The sequence below is a fragment of the Hemitrygon akajei genome, chromosome 8 (assembly GCF_048418815.1).
Source record: "Hemitrygon akajei chromosome 8, sHemAka1.3, whole genome shotgun sequence".
NCBI lineage: Eukaryota > Metazoa > Chordata > Chondrichthyes > Myliobatiformes > Dasyatidae > Hemitrygon > Hemitrygon akajei.
This window is the reverse complement of record NC_133131.1, coordinates 75,714,102-75,730,863: the sequence shown is the minus strand read 5'-3', so window position 1 is coordinate 75,730,863 and position 16,762 is coordinate 75,714,102. Positions and strand designations below refer to the sequence as shown.

Here is a 16,762-nt window from a genome sequence, read left to right as displayed (position 1 = left end):
ACTAGAGTCATCATGGTGTTTCAGAGAGAATGGAAGCATTTACTCTGCTGGTAGTGAACAAAAAAATGCATTTCACTCAATTGAAACTTACAAAAAATGGATATGTTCCAAGTTATTGGAAACAATCCTGAAATTGACTAAACTAAAAATCATTGAGTAATTTACTTTTCATCAATCTAAATATACAGCAAATAGTATTTAACATCAAACATTCACTATTCAAATAGATTTCCAATTCCTAAAATTTAAGTTAAAAAAATCAAAAATAATCTCAATGAAGTTTTGCCTTTCCTCCACAAACATCAATACAGCACAAGATAAAATATTTGTTTCATATTTCAGCACCTCAAATGAGCACAGACTCAGATTTTTACCTAGGATAACTTTTTAAAATGTACAATAGGAACCATGATAGTAGAAATCTCAGTGTCTTCATGCAGTGTGCCAAACACAAGAATGGAGGTAGCACTGAGGATCCCACCACCCAGGACATGCCCTCTTCTCATTGTTACCATCAACGTGGTAGTGCAGGAGCCTGAAGGCACACACTCAACAATTCAAAATTGCCCTCCACCTGATCTGAATTGACAACGATCCCATGAACGCTACCTCAGTATTTTCCCCCTCTTTTTGCACAACTTTAATTTATACACTTCATGTATGTTATTTTTATGTATTACAATGTATTCCTGCCTCACAGCATATGCCACTGATATTAAACCTACCTAACTCTGATTCTAAGTTCTAAATAAAGATCTGATATCCAATTTTAGCTAAATTAAGCGGATGCTAGAATTGACCTCAATGTTCTGTAGTGCGATCAAAAATTTGGGCTTGTGCTTCCAATTACTAACCAATGACAACAGTAAAAAAAAAATGCCTGCATATGGGCATCTACTAAAGATGAAATTGAAATCAGATGTGCTGCCCCCACCTGTCATGCAGCCCGCTGCCAATCATTGTTTAAGCTCACACATGAAGGGTGGTTACTTGGTTGAAGTACCATTGCCCTGCCAGCACTCGAGCAGTCATAACTCAGCTGGAGGCAGCATCCTTAGCGGTGAGAAAACTGTGCAAAAGAAAGAGCAGGAGAAAAGAAAAATAAACTTTTGCTATTTAGTTATGTGTACCACGTGGAGTAGAAATGAATCATACAAAGCAGGAACTGAGTAACAATGAGCTTGTTAATTGCAAGGGAGGACAGTTACAATAGATTTCAGCATCCTACAGCAGGGGCAGAAATTTTTCAAGTGACCTTTCCTGGAAAGCTTATGTACATAAATGTCAGGGCTATGAGCATGGAATGCTGCCTCACCCTCCACCCCCACAATTTGATTCACATTGAGAATAGATGAAGTATGGAACAGAATTTTTTTTTTACAATCATTCATTCATCAAACACAGGGGAAAATGTACATCAATAGAAATGTAGAACATTCTTAAAAAGGACTGTCTCTCTTTTAGTCATGTCCGTCTCAAAAATTTATTTGCCACCATCCTTTCCAACACTATCCAAGGAGACTTCCTTCTGTACTTTAGTATTACACAACAGCATTTGACCTACTGTTAAATTTAAGTTTTCAATAATGTTTTCAAAATAGGTCTGGAGTATCAGAATATAGTACTGCTGCTTCATCTAACTGACATCACACTATAAATTTAGTCCAAATACAATAATGTGGCACGAACAAAATCTACACAAGTTGACGTGGAGGATGCAGCCACAGTTCCATTCCATGCCACAATGCAATCTGTTTTGGTTTTCACATTTAACTCTCACCAACTGTAATTTTAACAGTTAACACACAAGCAGTTATACGCAAGCTTCAGGATGCATGTTTATTACAGTAATAAACACAATGTCAATTTATACAAATCAGATTTACAGTATAAACATTCAACATAGAGAAAATGCTGGTAATATGCAAAAACTCAGAAAATCCAGAAGAGTTGATTAAGTTCCTGAAAGTAAGAATGAATTCCAGTTGAGAACATTTTATGCATTGCTTGATTGGAATAATTTGCACCTATTTCTGGCACACAAAGGAATAAAGCAGATTAATAAGAGATTTATATCATTATGAACAACGGATGAAGTTAACACTATAAAGCCATTAACTTTACTCAGACTATTAGAATAATTTCAGAAAGAAATGTTTAAGCAAACAATTCACAGTAATTAACCAAACATTGTTAAAAGATATTAGAAGAAAGGATAAAAATGCCGGATGTACATAACAGGTGAGACAGCAACTGTATGGAGAGGGAGCATAAATGTTTCAGGTTGATGAACTTTTAACTGTCCCAATTTAGAGTGATCAATTCGTATAACGTTAGCAGCACACAAAATGCTGGAGGAACTTAGCAGACCAAGTAGCAGCTATGGAAAAAAAGCACAGTTGATATTTCAGGCCAAAACCCTTTGGCAGGACTGGAGAAGAAAAGCTGAGTAGATTTTAAAGTTTGGGGGGGGGGGGGGAATACCCATCACCCAGTATTCCCTCCTCCCACCTGTCAAATCTACTCATCTTTTTTTTCTCTCCAGTCCTGCCGAAGGGTTTTAGCCCAAAACGTCAACTGGCCTGCTGACTTCTTCCAGCATTTTTTGTGTGTTGCTCAAATTTCCAGCATCTGCAGAGTTTCTCTTGTTTGTAATTTGAAAATGTTTTCTCTTCCATCTCTAATGCTGTATGGCTCAAGTTCCTCCAATATTTTCTGGTGATAGCCAGGAACTGGGTTGAAGAGGAGTAAAAACGAACAGCTATGATTGAATGGCGGAGCAGACTCGATGGGCCAGATGGCTTAATTCTGCTCCTATGTCTTATGGACATGTGCAGACCAACACACACACAGACGCTCATGCACACATACACAAACTGCCACACAAAAACAAAGACACTCACGCATACATATATATACACACACACATATGTGCAGACACATGCTGCTGTTGAGGACAGGTAGTTGGGTGTATTTAAGGCAGAGTTTAATAGGTTCTTGATTAGACATGGCATCAAAGGTTACGGGGAGCAGGCCAGGAACTGGGGTTGAGGAAGAGATTTAAAAAAAAGATCAGCCAGGATTGAATGATGGGTCATTCAAACTTGATGGGCCTGATGGCCTAATTCTGCTCTTGTGTCTTATGGTCAACTTGTCATTGTAAATTGTCCTGTGGTTGGGCTAGTGTTAAATCAGTGGATTGCTGGGTAGTGTGGTTCATTGTGATCATAGGGCTTGTTCTGCACCATATCTCCCAATAAAAATAAACAATGATGGCCACTGTGCTTCCAAGTCACCGTGGTTGCTGCTCTCAGAACTCTGCATCACTGAAAATGTTTGCAGATTTTATCAAGGGTAAAACCTACAGTAGGTTAACGATCTATGACAAATGCATCACTCCCAAGCCTGCAAACTGCATTTTATTCCAGGTGTGCTAACTGCCGTAGGGAGTTGAAGAATCAAAAGACTCAACTCTATGAATTTCAAAGTCATCCAGGAATAACCAAGGATTAATAACTAACCATTTTACTCAGGAAAACAAAACAGGTTAAAACAAGGTACAAACAGCTTAAAACTCAAAGGCAGATATTACCATGAATTAGATGGTCAGTCAGTACAGCCATGTAAGCAATTCATTCAAAATTATTTTCTTGTCACTGCAGTATCAGTTTTAAGTAGCATTAGTGACCATCACAAATATGAAATTCCATCAGGCAAACTTTCATATGCAATTATGTAAAACAAAATGATGAAAATTGAATGGCCATTTAGCATGCAGAGACAATAAAGTACAGCACGGTGACACAGCTAATAAAGCGGCTGGCATGCATTACCACAGACCCAGATTCCAACACCCAGTGCTGCCTCAGCGGAGTTGATATCCTCACCTTGTGACCTACATGGGTTTTCTCCAAGTACCAGTTTCTACCAACATCCCAGAGATGTGCACGCTAGTAGATTAACTGACACCGTAAACTACCATTACTGTGAAGGCAAGTAGTAGAATCTAGGAGGAGTTTAACATATTGTGGTAAGAATATCAAAGAAATTGGGATGAATGTACAATTAGTGTAAATGGCAGTTGGTCAGCAAGGACTCTGTGGAACAAAGGAACTGCTTCAATGCTGCATTTCTCCATAACTCAAAAGTGGAAATAAAAGGACATAATTAAATTAACTTACTCAGTAATTATTTTGTGTCAGTCTTCACTGGGGAAGACAACATCAGTATACCAGAAATTCAAGTGTCGAGACAGAAGTGAGTGCAGTCGGCCCTCCTTATCCGCGGTTTCCACACGCGCGGATTCAACCAACCGCAGATCGGGAAAACCCGGAAGTACTCTCTCCAGCAATCGTTGTTTGAGCATGTACAGACTATTTTTTCTTGTCATTTTCCCGAAACAATACAGTATAACAACTATTTACATAGCATTTACATTGTATTAGGTATTATAAGTAATCTAGAGAGGATTTAAAAGTACAGGCAGTCCCCGGGTTATGAACAAGTTCCATTCCTGAGTCGGTCTTTAAGTCGGATTTGAAGTCGGAACAAGTACATCCGATATTATGTAGCCTCAGTTAGTAAAACGTTTGTCTTAGTATATAGTATATATTTTACCTTTCTATGCACATAAAATGCTTAAGAAACATAGGTATTTCAATAATTAAACCACTGTGTTGCTTAGTAATATTTGTAGCTTTCATCGGGGCAGGGCCTTTCACATGCTCCATTAAAATTGTTCCGATCGTTGACCGACTGCTGTCTAATGCTTTACCAATGACCGATGGCGTTTTACCTCTTTCCGATCGCTTTATTACTTCCACCTTATTTTCAATCGTGATCGTGATTATTTTCGTGAACAGAAATACTGCGGACTCAGAGGTCCGCCGCCAGGTCCTAATGTCCACCACACTGAGACACGTTAAATAAGGTCTGGGGTTCCGCTGGGTCCTAAAGACCACCGCATTGAGACAGGTTAAATAAGGGACTTGAGCATCCGCGTTTTTTGGTATCTGCAGGGGGTCCTGGAACCAATCCCCCGCGGATACCAAAAAAAAACACAATGCTCAAGTGGACTTTAGGACCCGGCGGAGCTCAGGACCTGTCACCCGCAATGTTTCTGTTCCGGAAAATGATCACGATTGAAAATAAAGTGGGAATAATAAAGCGATCAGAAAGAGGTGAAACGCATTAGAAAAGCATTAGGCTAGTCGGTCAACGATCGAAACAATTTTAAAGGATAAAGTGAGAATAATGGAGCATGTGAAGACTCTGCCCTGATAAAAGCTACAATTATTAGTAAGCAACACAGTGATTAAATTATTGAAATACATACGTTTCTTAAGTATTTTATATGCATAGAAAGGTAAAATATATACTATATACCAAGATAAACGTTTGACTAACTGATGCTAAATAATACCAGATGTACCTGTTCCGACTTAGAGAACTTCCCCTTTTTTTCGATTCCCGATCCACAGTAACCTATGCACATCCTCCCTTATATTTTAAATCATCTCTAGATTACTTATAATACCTAATATAATGTAAATGTTATGTAAATAGTTGTTATACTGTATTGTTTAGGGAATAATGACAAGAAAAAAGTCTGAACATGCTCAAACAACAAGTGCTGGAGGGAGAACTACCAGGTTTTCCCGATCTGCGGTTGGTTGAATCCGCGCATGTGGAACCCGCGGATAAGGAGAGCCAAATGTACTACAGAGAAGGTGCTTGAAAAGCTGAAAGGTCAGAAGGTAGATAAGACACCTAGACCAGATGGACTATACCCTTGGGTTCTGAAAGCTGCTGAAGAGAATATGGCAGCATTAGTAATGATCTTTTAAGAATCAGTAGGGTCTGGAAAAGTTCCAGAGGACTGGAAAACTGCAAGCATCACTCTACTCTTAGAAAAGTGAAGGAGGCAAAAGGAAGGAAATATTAGGCCAGTCAGTCTGATTTCCACGGTTGGTAAGATGTCAGAGTCCATTTTCAAGGATGTTTTGGGCTACTTGGAAGTACATGGTAAAATAGGGCCAAGTCAGCATATTCTTCGGGGGAAATCTTACTGATAAATCTGGTGGAATTCTCTGAGGAAATAACCAGGGGAAACAAAGTAGAGTCAGTGGATGTTGTTTACTTAGATTTTCAGAAGGTCTTTGACAAGGTGCCACATGAGGCTGCTGAACAAGAGCTTGTGGCTAATTGGAAAGATACTAGCATGAGTAGAAGATAGGCTGACTGGCTGGGGGCTAAGTGGGAATAAAAGAGGCATTTTCTGGTTGACTGCCAGTGAAGAGTGGTGCTCCACAGGAGTCAGTGTTGGGACCACTTCTTTTCACATTATATATCAATGATTTGGATAACATAGTGATGGCTTTGAGGCCAAGTTTGCAGACGACACAGAGATAGGTGGCGGGGCTGGTAGTGTTGAGGAAGCAGAGGTTCTGCAAAAGAAGTTAGACAAATAAGGAGAATGGGCAGAAGGAATACAATGTAGTTAAGTATATGGCCATATCCTGTGGCAGAAGGAATAAAGGTGTAGCTATTTTCCAAACTGTGAAGAAATTCTGAAATCAGAGGTGCAAAGGGACATGGCAGGCTTCTCTAAAGGTTAACCTGATGGTAAGGAAGGCAAAGGCAAATACAACATTATATTCATTTTAAGGAGGACTAGAATATAAAAGCAAGAATGCAATGCTGAGGCTTTACTAGGCATTGGTCAGACTGCATTTACAATATTGTGATCATTTTGGGCACCTTACCTCAGAAAAGATGTGCTGGCATTGAAGGTCCAGAGATGGCTCGAGAGTTATCCCAGGAATGAAAGAGTAACGCACAAGGAACATTTAATGGCACTGGGCCTCTAGTCACTGGAGTTTAAAATCAAGTCACACTGAAACCTATCAGATATTGAAAGGCCTAAACATGGAGAGGATGTTTCCTATAATGGGGGAGATGAGGACCAGAAGGCACAGATAACATCGCTTTAGAACAGATGAGGAGAAATTTCTTTTGCCAAAAAGCGAGAATTTGTGGAATTCATTGTCACAAACAGCCATGAAGGCCAAGTCACTGAGTATAAAGCACAGGCTTTAAACCTGTAATAACAGGATTTGCTGCAAAATGCCATGATACTAATAATGCAACAAAATCATAGCAAAATTTACCCTTAACTTTCAAGACCTCAGCTTTAAAAAGGATAAGAGTAAATAGAAAAACTACTGACATGCCTGGGGAGCAAAGGCCAGAGTTTGGACATTCTCTTAATTCAGTTGAGTATGTTTCACATTCTGTTTCATTTCAAATGTTTAACACAGGTTTCAGACACACTGATAATTCCTCAGTCTATTTCAGTGCTATGCTTAAAATAGCTGTTCTGACCTTTAATTGGTCAGATGCTCGCTCTAGAAGTACTTTCCAAATCAACTAAGACAAAGTTGCCTTCAGATGCAACACTTGACCCAAGAAAAATCATGGGAATATTCCTCATGCAAAGGGTAAATAAAAACAGAGTAATACGTAATACATAACATCTGATCTACAGTTGCCACTTTATTACAGGCAGCTGTTTATCCACACACAACATTCAATTCTTATGCATTTCCTGTAAATTACGTTTTTTTATTAATGCAGGCCACCGTGAAATACACTAAAAGAAACATTGAAGACCCACCTTGTAGAAGCAGTTTTGCCAGCACACTCCACCAGCAGCTCCTCTCACAACGTAGTTAGTAACCAAACTTTGCACTTCAACCTAGATTCCCAGCACGTTCTTCTCCCACAGCAAATTTCCAATTCCACCAATAGCTTCTTTCTTAAGCAACCTCTCCTCCTTTCAAATAATAGCAAGTCCCTTCACCATAAATGATGGCACCAGAACTACAAAGGTTACTTCACAATTCCTCACAATTCACTTGAAGTCACCAAGATCAGCTGCCCTACTTTCCGATGGAAACCTGCATAAACAAAAGAAAATATTTATTAAACATCAGGAAATTCTACTTTAGATAGAAGGCGATTCACTCATAATTCACTTGAGCACTGTGATGTACTTTTCCATACAGTACAAATGTTGTCTATTTCTAGGCAAATTTGCATGTATATTTATGCATAATTTTAAAAGTCCTGATGCCTCATGAATCTCTCATGCAGTTCTTCCAATTCAACCTTTAAACAAGTTTGCTAACAACAAAATTCATTTTTTAAAAATGCTAAGAGATGGAAGAATCAGAGTACTGAGTGGGGGAAATCATCCAAAAATCAGTCAGCTGCACATTAAATCTCCACTTGCTGAACACAAGATTTAAAATACCCATGTACGCAACTCATAAAAAATTTCCCCTTGGGCACCAGATTCAAATTCTCACATTAGCCAAGGTATTTATAAATATAATTCCCACATAAAAAGTTGCTCAGTGGTTAGCTGCTGGAATGCAAGGGTGAGAAAAGCGATGGCCAACAGTTCCATTTTAATGATATAGCTCAGAGGAAATCAAGTGAAAAAAGCCCACAAACATAATGACGCAAATGAGCTAACACTTTGCTTGATGTTGGTTAAGAAATTTTTGACCAGAGTACCAGAGAAATCCTTTCTGTTGACAAGTACCATGGAACTTTTATGAATCACCACAACTATTAAAATAAACTGACAGAGCCTGATGTATTTCTTCTAAAGCATGATACCTACCTCAATCAATACCACCTGCACATCAACCTAGATTATTCACTTGGATCCATGACTTTCAGATCAAAGATTTAACTAGCAATTAAAATAGATATTAAGAATATTGAAAACCAGTCTTTGGATCAAACTATCCATGTAAAGAATCCAAAGGCATTAAGGATGCTTAAAATAAAGATGCCAGGAAGGGCAAGCTGAAAGGCCAGCAAGATAAGCCTCAATGGGTAACATGGGCTTAAAAGGATTATACAGCAAGTTGGTAAGATTTGCCCCCCCCCCTTAACAAACTTCCTTTAAAGAATGATAGAGACAACTCTGTTCAGATTTTTAGAAGTTCTTAGTTGAGCATTTAATGTGACATAACCTACAAATTTTTGGAAGTAGGCTTAGATTTTGTGGCTTCAAAGTCTGCTGCAATGTGTTTGATCGGAATGGAAAAACCAGGTGATTAACAATATTAGTTTTCACATTTACTAACCTTTTCAGACACACCCAATAGCCATAGGGCTGTACCGACTAAAATTATTTACAGCATTTATGACTGACAATACTAAAAGACCATAAGCATGGGAATTATATACAGCCAACTTCTTTTATGAATGTTACTCATTCCTTGTCTAAAATAGGGCTTTATAGTTTGTACCATTCAGAAACAGGTGAATTACAGGAAAACAAAAGTGATAATCTTTGCAAATATACTTGTATGTTTAGAAATATAATGTTTAACAAAATGCAACCAACTGTAATGTGTTACAGAGAGTACACAAAACTACTACTCTTCCTCTAGATATACTTCTGAACCGAGATCGATTGCAGACTGCAATTTCCCTTTTAAGGATTTTCTTTTGAGCCGAATAAATGATCTGGCTTTTGTGCAATCCCCAGGTGGATTTGGTGAGAATGAGAGCAGAGAGCATCAATTCCTAACGGAAGAACACAAACCTGCAGTCCTTTACTCTGCACTGATTACATCATTAAGATTAGAACTGTCGAGGATAAGAGCAGAAAACAAAAAGGTGCCTGTGTTTGTCTGACCCTCCTCTCTTTTCGCTATTACCATCACGCCACACTGCCAGGTTCAGGAGCAGCTGTGGCCCTGCCACCATCAAGCCGCTGAATTTCCATGGTCCATGTGTTTGTGTTTTTTCTCTCCCCCACTATTTACACGATTTGATCAAGGTGTTTCAGTGCTGAACTGACTTTGCAGCTGCCACCTGCAACCATCAGCACTCACCTCAGCATGGAACTTGACTCCTTGGCTACTGCCTTGTGAGAGTAGGGTTGAAGAAGTTTCCCCAAGGTAGATTGGGAACAGAATTATGTACAATTCAAGTGCGAGACAGAGACCAGCAGATAACATTCAAACAGGATGTTGCATCGCTTTATACAAGAATGAATACTTGATATAGAGTCCAATAATCCCAAAAAGCTGGATTGAAATCTGTGCACGTTAGAAAATAGAAATATTATATATTGCATTGTGATTTGGGACAAGGTTTCTTTTTCAGAATCATTTTGCAATTTATTTGTTTCATTGTTTGGCATTTGGATTCTGTGAGAATTGAAAAAAAATGTTAGATACAGAGAAATTCTTAAACATAATTGGGCCAAACCACATTGTGGCAAGGATGCATTCTGGTGGATTGTGATCGAGTACATGCCAATGCAGTTGCAGCCTCCAAATGCAGCAATATGGATAACTTTCCAAATGTAAACACAGAAGCAATTCCATTATCAGGCATTGTTCTGATCTGTGGTCTAATACAACTTTTGCACTGTGTCAACCCAGCCTGATTAGAGACAAGTCTTCACTCAGCCAGAAGCCTTCCTCCATTGTCAGTCCAGTGTACTGAAAACATACTGCCAGCTAAATTCTGACCCAAAGAGGGTGCCAACAGTTACGTTAGTAACTAGCAAACAGTAAGTTAATCATTTTTGGATGTATAAAGTATTATAATGCAAGTTCAGAGGCATTAACGAGGGTTATAGGCAACTGGCTCATGAAAATCCAACACTGCAAATTCTTCCAGATTCTGCTCTCACTTATAGTACTAGAATCTCTTCAGCTGGAAACCATACAGATATGGCCCACAGAAAAAGCCAATGCCTTCTACAAACTATTTCAAGGCATGATTAAACTTTAGAAATCATACATTTGTTAGTTGTTGATAAGCTGTTGCACCTTTTTATTAAGTTGTTGACAGTTACTTCCTGATAAGATCACCTACCCCCAAATCACTTCATCTGGGCTGCATTCAGACAAAATATTTCTTTTCACAGCAGTTCACTAGCTGGAAACAATTATATCACCTACACTGACCTTTCCCTGTCTATTTGTTTCAAACCAGTTCCAAAGGGTCGTCAAGTACAAAGATTTCCCATTATGATTTGGGGGAAATTGTTAGCCTCTGACTTGCAAAAAACAAGTTTCCATACAGTTCTCAGGAATGGAACCCTTATGTAACCCTGTACTCTTAAATCTTACTGATTATCAGAGAGAAAAAAAAACAACAAAAAAAATCACTGTTAAAGGTGACAAGCCTAGCTGCAAATGAGGGTCAGAGATGAGGCTAGCATCCCCATCTTGTAAATACCCAGAGCTACAGAAACAAACACTTCAAAGACCTCATTTCTGGGAGAGGAAGGATACACCAAGAAAATGGGCTACACCTGGGGACAACTTGAAAGACTGGCCCAGGACAGAGGACTCTGGCCAGCTGCTGGCAATTGTCTGTACCCCGATGAGCTTAAGTAAAACAAAAAGATGATAAATTACATAGGTCTACTCTCAAAGACAATATTTATGAAGCTTTTATAATTATACATCAAGGACTTGAGAAATTTATACACTATCTGATATCACTAACAACTACATTCCAAACTCAAAGTCATAACAAAAAAATACTGGTGCCAAACTTGCATTCACAGCTTACGACAAAGGTATCACAAAAATGTATCCCTCAAAAACACTATCAGGACATTTGAACAGGTTGCCTAAATTAACCAATGGAAATGCGAATGCTATCTTAAACATTAAGGCAGACTTTGGCACAAAATTTGGAAGATTATAAACTATCAACACAATATAGCTGAATCAGAGGTCATTGATGCAATTTCACTTTTGATCTTGAACCTGTTCTAACTACCGGTATATATAAATTGCCAAACCTTAAACTGAACAGAAAGCTACCAATTCGCAATTAATATTAATTGCAAATCACTAGTCATTTAGCAAATTAGCACAATAACCTTCAGTCAACCCAGTGCTTCATGACTTTTCACTAATTTTAACAAAAATTCTGAGAAATGGTGGCAAAGGTAAATATTATTGCACAAATTTTGCATGCAGCTTTGAACATAAACAAGGTTATCAACAACTCCCACCCAGTTCCTCCTCAATTAGATCATCAGCATAGTTTGTACTCAAATACTAGCTTAAACAAAAATAAGCAGACTATGGAATACGGGCAAAATGACTCCATCTTCAAGTTAATATGCATTTTGCTTCTGAGTGTTTATAATAGCAAGGTTTGGGGGTTGTTATGAATTATGTTAGTGTTCCTTTACAGGAGTTTTTTTGGGTGTAGTATTCTGCAACTTCCTTGTATAATGCACTGCAAGGCTGATAAGGCACCAAATAGATATCATCACACAACATACCACTTCAGCTTTCAATACAATTATCAGCAAGCACACAACCATTAGTGCAAATCAAACAAATTTAAATGTTATTGAAACCACAGTAACCTAAAAATGGATTCCTCAAAAAAGGACCCATTTGGTAGCTGTATTCAAATCCTGCATATCAGAAATATCAGCTGACTGATATCTGCAATTTTATCCTATCTGATTTAAAATTTCCATGTAGTGTATGGGAATATATTGAGTGTTTGCTCTCAAAGAAAATAACTTACATTACTCAAGACAATTTTGCAGAAAAATAGTAACTAACTTTTAAACCACCCTTAACCATTCCAGAACAAAGATAAAGTCCTATATATGGGAATTAAATCAAATTACTTCCCAGATACTTTATAATATTTCACATTGAAACAGACTCAGCTGCACTTGCTTAAGAAAAACATGTAAATGCTGAATAATGATGGCTTTTTCTCTTTGGAATTCCTGTGACTTCTGAGTTCCACGACACTAACAGCATGAAAAATAAATTCCCTTGATTATCTGGAAGCAACAGAAATCAATACTGGTACCATTTTTAAACACAAGTCAAATGGCATAAATAATAGATTCCACTGTAGCCTATTTAAAGGAAGTTTCAACCAATCTTAAAGTTCCCAATGCACCAAACTGCAGTCTCCAAGCACATACTGAAATTTACAAATAGCTTATTCCTTGTAATATGCCATAACAAAATATCTTCAAGTGCTTTGCCTGTAACTGAAAGCTTCAACCAATCACCTTTGCAGAAGTAGTTTTTCCCCTTTCAACAAATAGCTCAAAGGTCACAATGAACTTATAAGCCAATCTCTTTGGCAGCCCTAACACCCAAATTGTCCAATTTGTGCAGTACATTTCACACAATATAAAAGATTTGGAATATTGAATATTGGAACTTAAGTGCAACTTAAGTTTGAGGAGAAGCCCCTTTAAATAGGTAAAGTGGCAGAGCAAATCTCTGCTGACAATGTATAAATGAACTCTGCTAGATCATTAATGTCTCAAGTAACCCAATAACCCACAACAAACTTAAATATCTTACACATTACTGTGCTGATAGTTTCACTACAGATCCCCAATGGTACAGGGAAAATTCCCTTAGAGAATTTCTAACTTGCGCAATTATGGTCTACTATAAAGGAGTTATTCCATTTTCTCAAATGAAACAAAAGTATAAGCTCACAAGAAATACTTGATATATCATAGAAAATCAACATTTAAACATAATCTATTTACTAAGATTTCCACAACCTAGGATATGCTCAGAGAACTTCATAAAGCTAACTTAAACCCTGCAGGAATAAAATCTAACCATTAAAATTCTAAAAACTGGAAACTAAAACTATGCACCAATCTTCTCTCACAAAATATTAAAAATCTTTCAATTTCAGTCCAAGTAGAAAACATATCAAAAGTTAATGCTCTCATTGTAATTCTAATATATTTGCTTGCGGAGTATTAACTACCGTACTACACAGCTATCGACATTGTAGGTATGTATTGGCTTGGAAATGTCAAACTATCTTTTACATATTGATATAATAAAAATACACACATAATTATTTGGTACATTAGTATTCAAATAGTTATTTTCATTATTTCAGGGAAAACAGTCTGTTCCTAAAATTTTTAAACTTCATTAGTGAGTTAGATCTATAACTGTATAAATGGACACTTCCATTTTAAAATAGATCTGCAGGTCTAATTCTTTTTTGCTCAAAAATATTTTGTTCATGCATATAATGCCACATGCAGTTGAAATAATAAGCGGTTTGAAGATAAATATGACTCCAAAATCCTAAGGGATCCAGTTCAGAGTTAAAAAGCACCAGATCAAAAGATGTTGCTTTAATGCAGGCCAAGGCAGGCTAAGTTCTGATTTCACATTCCACCAGCCAAGCTTCCAACCTCAAAGGAAGCTGGATGAAAAAATAACTTACTGAAGGCAGTACAACCTTTATAACAGACACAAAACACAAAAGCACTGAGTTTAATTATTACATTATTACAAATTAACATTCCAAACTGCATTGGAAAAACAATGTCGGCCAGCATCCTGGCCTATACTTTCTACTTGTTCTGATAATGTAACAGTGGAGAAACCAGTTGCTCAGTTTTTAGCAATTTATCAAATGGCCACAACTCATCTCAGCTGATAAATGCTGAGCCAGACAGGGGCTGTTACCTTCATAACAGGGTAGGCTGTCATTGTAATTGTCATTTTCCAATGGCCTCAATGATGCCATTGTACAAGTAATTGATGTTAAACTGCTCAGCTTACTATGAGCATTTTTGATTGCAGCTTGCATTCTGCAACTTAGTTGCTTACCCAGTTGTGATCCCTCACTTGGTAGTTATTTAACATTGAGCAGTATTCTCCACCACTTCCTACACAAACACTTGCTTGTTCCTTTACTACCCTGCCTTGGTATCCTGCCCAAGAACTCATTCCTTACCTGTGTGATAATTAACATTACGGTGTTAGACTGCAAAGGACCCCACAGCCAAACTGAACATTGCCTCTGCAAAGGTGATTGCTTGAAGCTTCAGTAACAGATCAAAACTATTTCTGATAATTTGATATGGTAAAATACAGTAAAGAAAACTGCCCTCATTCACATTTCCCCAAGTAGCAATGGTGGAAAACCCAGCTTATTTTCTTCTCCTAAACCAAGAATTCCCAATCATTGCTACAGCATGGACCTCTACCACGAACTGAGGGGTGCGTGGAACCTCAAAGTTGGGAATCCTTGTCCTAAACCAAGACATGCTAACGCTAATCACAATACCACTCAAATGTGGGGCTCCCTAGATTTGCAAATCCACTTAAGAAGCGTCCTAAAGCCGAAGTGTAAAGCAACATTGTAACCATACATAGAAGAAAAACATTTTATACTAAGTTTCTAGGCAGGGTCATTAAATAAATTATGTCTTTCTAACAGTCAGATGTAAATAGTAACTATGTTTATTCTACATTAAAAGCATCACAGGGAACAGCAATCTCTTTTACGTACTGGAACTGCAAGCAAACAAAAATCACAAATGGCTGTACAAACACAAGTAGTGTACATTAATTCTGCTTAAGGACAAACTACTTCAGTATGTGAATAAGATTGTTACATTTGCGAAAAGGGGAATCAGTAAAGGGAAAATCCTTCCTTTCACTTATGACTAATTGAAACGACAGGATGTTTCAAGAAACCCATAAAAACTTTCCAAACTGATCACAGCAATTTTGAGAATGGGGGTTGAGGTGAATAAACACACAGTTGATGTCAGCAAATGTGCTGCTTCCAATGTGAACACTCAAACCCCACCAACACAAAACCTGTATTAAAACGTTCTAAGCAAAGCTCTTTAAGAGGGAACGCAACTTTCAACAATTACATTACACGAACCCCCTTACTACCGCCGACCGTCTACAATAGACCGGCCAGATCCCAATCGTGCCGGTAGAGCCTCACCTGATTGCAGCGTTGGGAGGACGGGGGGTCAGTGCCAGCTTTCGCCCAGCGACACCATCAGAAGGCCCGGACTGCCCCGTCCCGACCCCTCCACCATGTCCGCTTGCTTCCTCCTCCTTCCTCTACTGGATTCCCCCTCCTGCGCCCGTGGCGGAGGCAAGGGGGGAGTGGGGAGGGGGCGGCCGGTGTCAGAAGCGGCGGTGGTCAGGGGGCGGCAGGGTGCCCGAGGCAGGCCGCATGGCCTCGCTCCTCTCTTCGGCTAGGCGCCCGAGCTCCGACTCTCTCCCTCTCGCTGCTTTTCCTCCAATTGTTTTTGTTCCTGCGCTCCTGCGGGCACGCGCCTGCGTGCGCGCTCGCGCGAGCCCAACGTCAGCGCTCGCGGCGCCCCGCTAGCAGCGCTTGGAAAACTCGCACACGGTGGCAACCATCCGACTCCTCTTTCTAAATACGTTTAAAAAAAACACGTCCCCTTTGAAGAGGGGAAGGGGGGACTCAATCAAAGCGAACGGGAATGCGGTTGAAATGTTAGCGGCGACTCGCGTTCCTGGCTTAATCAGACTGTTTTCCTCAACGCATCGCCAACGATCGCAGCTTCATTCCCGTTCCACAAACAAGTAACTGCCCATCGATTACCTACCACATCGATTTGCAATATTGTGCCGGACGTCCCGCCTTCCCCTATAGCCTCACGCGCTACAGCCGCCGAACGTCCGGCTTTGATTGGTTACTGCCAACGCCTGTCTCTTCAACCGCCTGAAAGATTCCGAATGCGGACCTCATGACGAGGGAGGGCGGGCTGTGCGCATGTGCGACATTGCTGGCAATGCAATGTGGGGCTTGGAGTCTTTCAGCCGTCTTTCCAACGCAACTGTGCATAATGACGGAGATGTGATGTTACAAGTGTCAGATCAGCAAGCAGTTGGAGCAACTTTTGATT

General features: G+C 39.1%; 1 protein-coding gene across 6 annotated transcripts in view; it reads right to left on the bottom strand.

Moving 5' to 3' along the window:
- Positions 1 to 16,463, bottom strand: part of LOC140732001 (homeodomain-interacting protein kinase 1-like) — a 106,147-nt gene extending 89,684 nt beyond the window's left edge. For 4 of the 6 annotated variants that reach the window (XM_073054060.1, XM_073054061.1, XM_073054063.1 and 1 more), the window contains exons 1-3: positions 15,826 to 16,463; positions 7,676 to 7,958; positions 935 to 1,069 (exon numbers count right to left, since the gene is read on the bottom strand). In XM_073054060.1, coding sequence (XP_072910161.1) covers positions 935 to 941 — 7 coding nt within the window. In that variant the 5' untranslated portion in view covers positions 942 to 1,069; positions 7,676 to 7,958; positions 15,826 to 16,463. The remainder of the gene's footprint in view (positions 1 to 934; positions 1,070 to 7,675; positions 7,959 to 15,825) is intronic. The other 2 variants (XM_073054062.1, XM_073054065.1) reach the window with 2 other exon arrangements.
- Between the last annotated feature and the right edge of the window lie 299 nt (positions 16,464 to 16,762).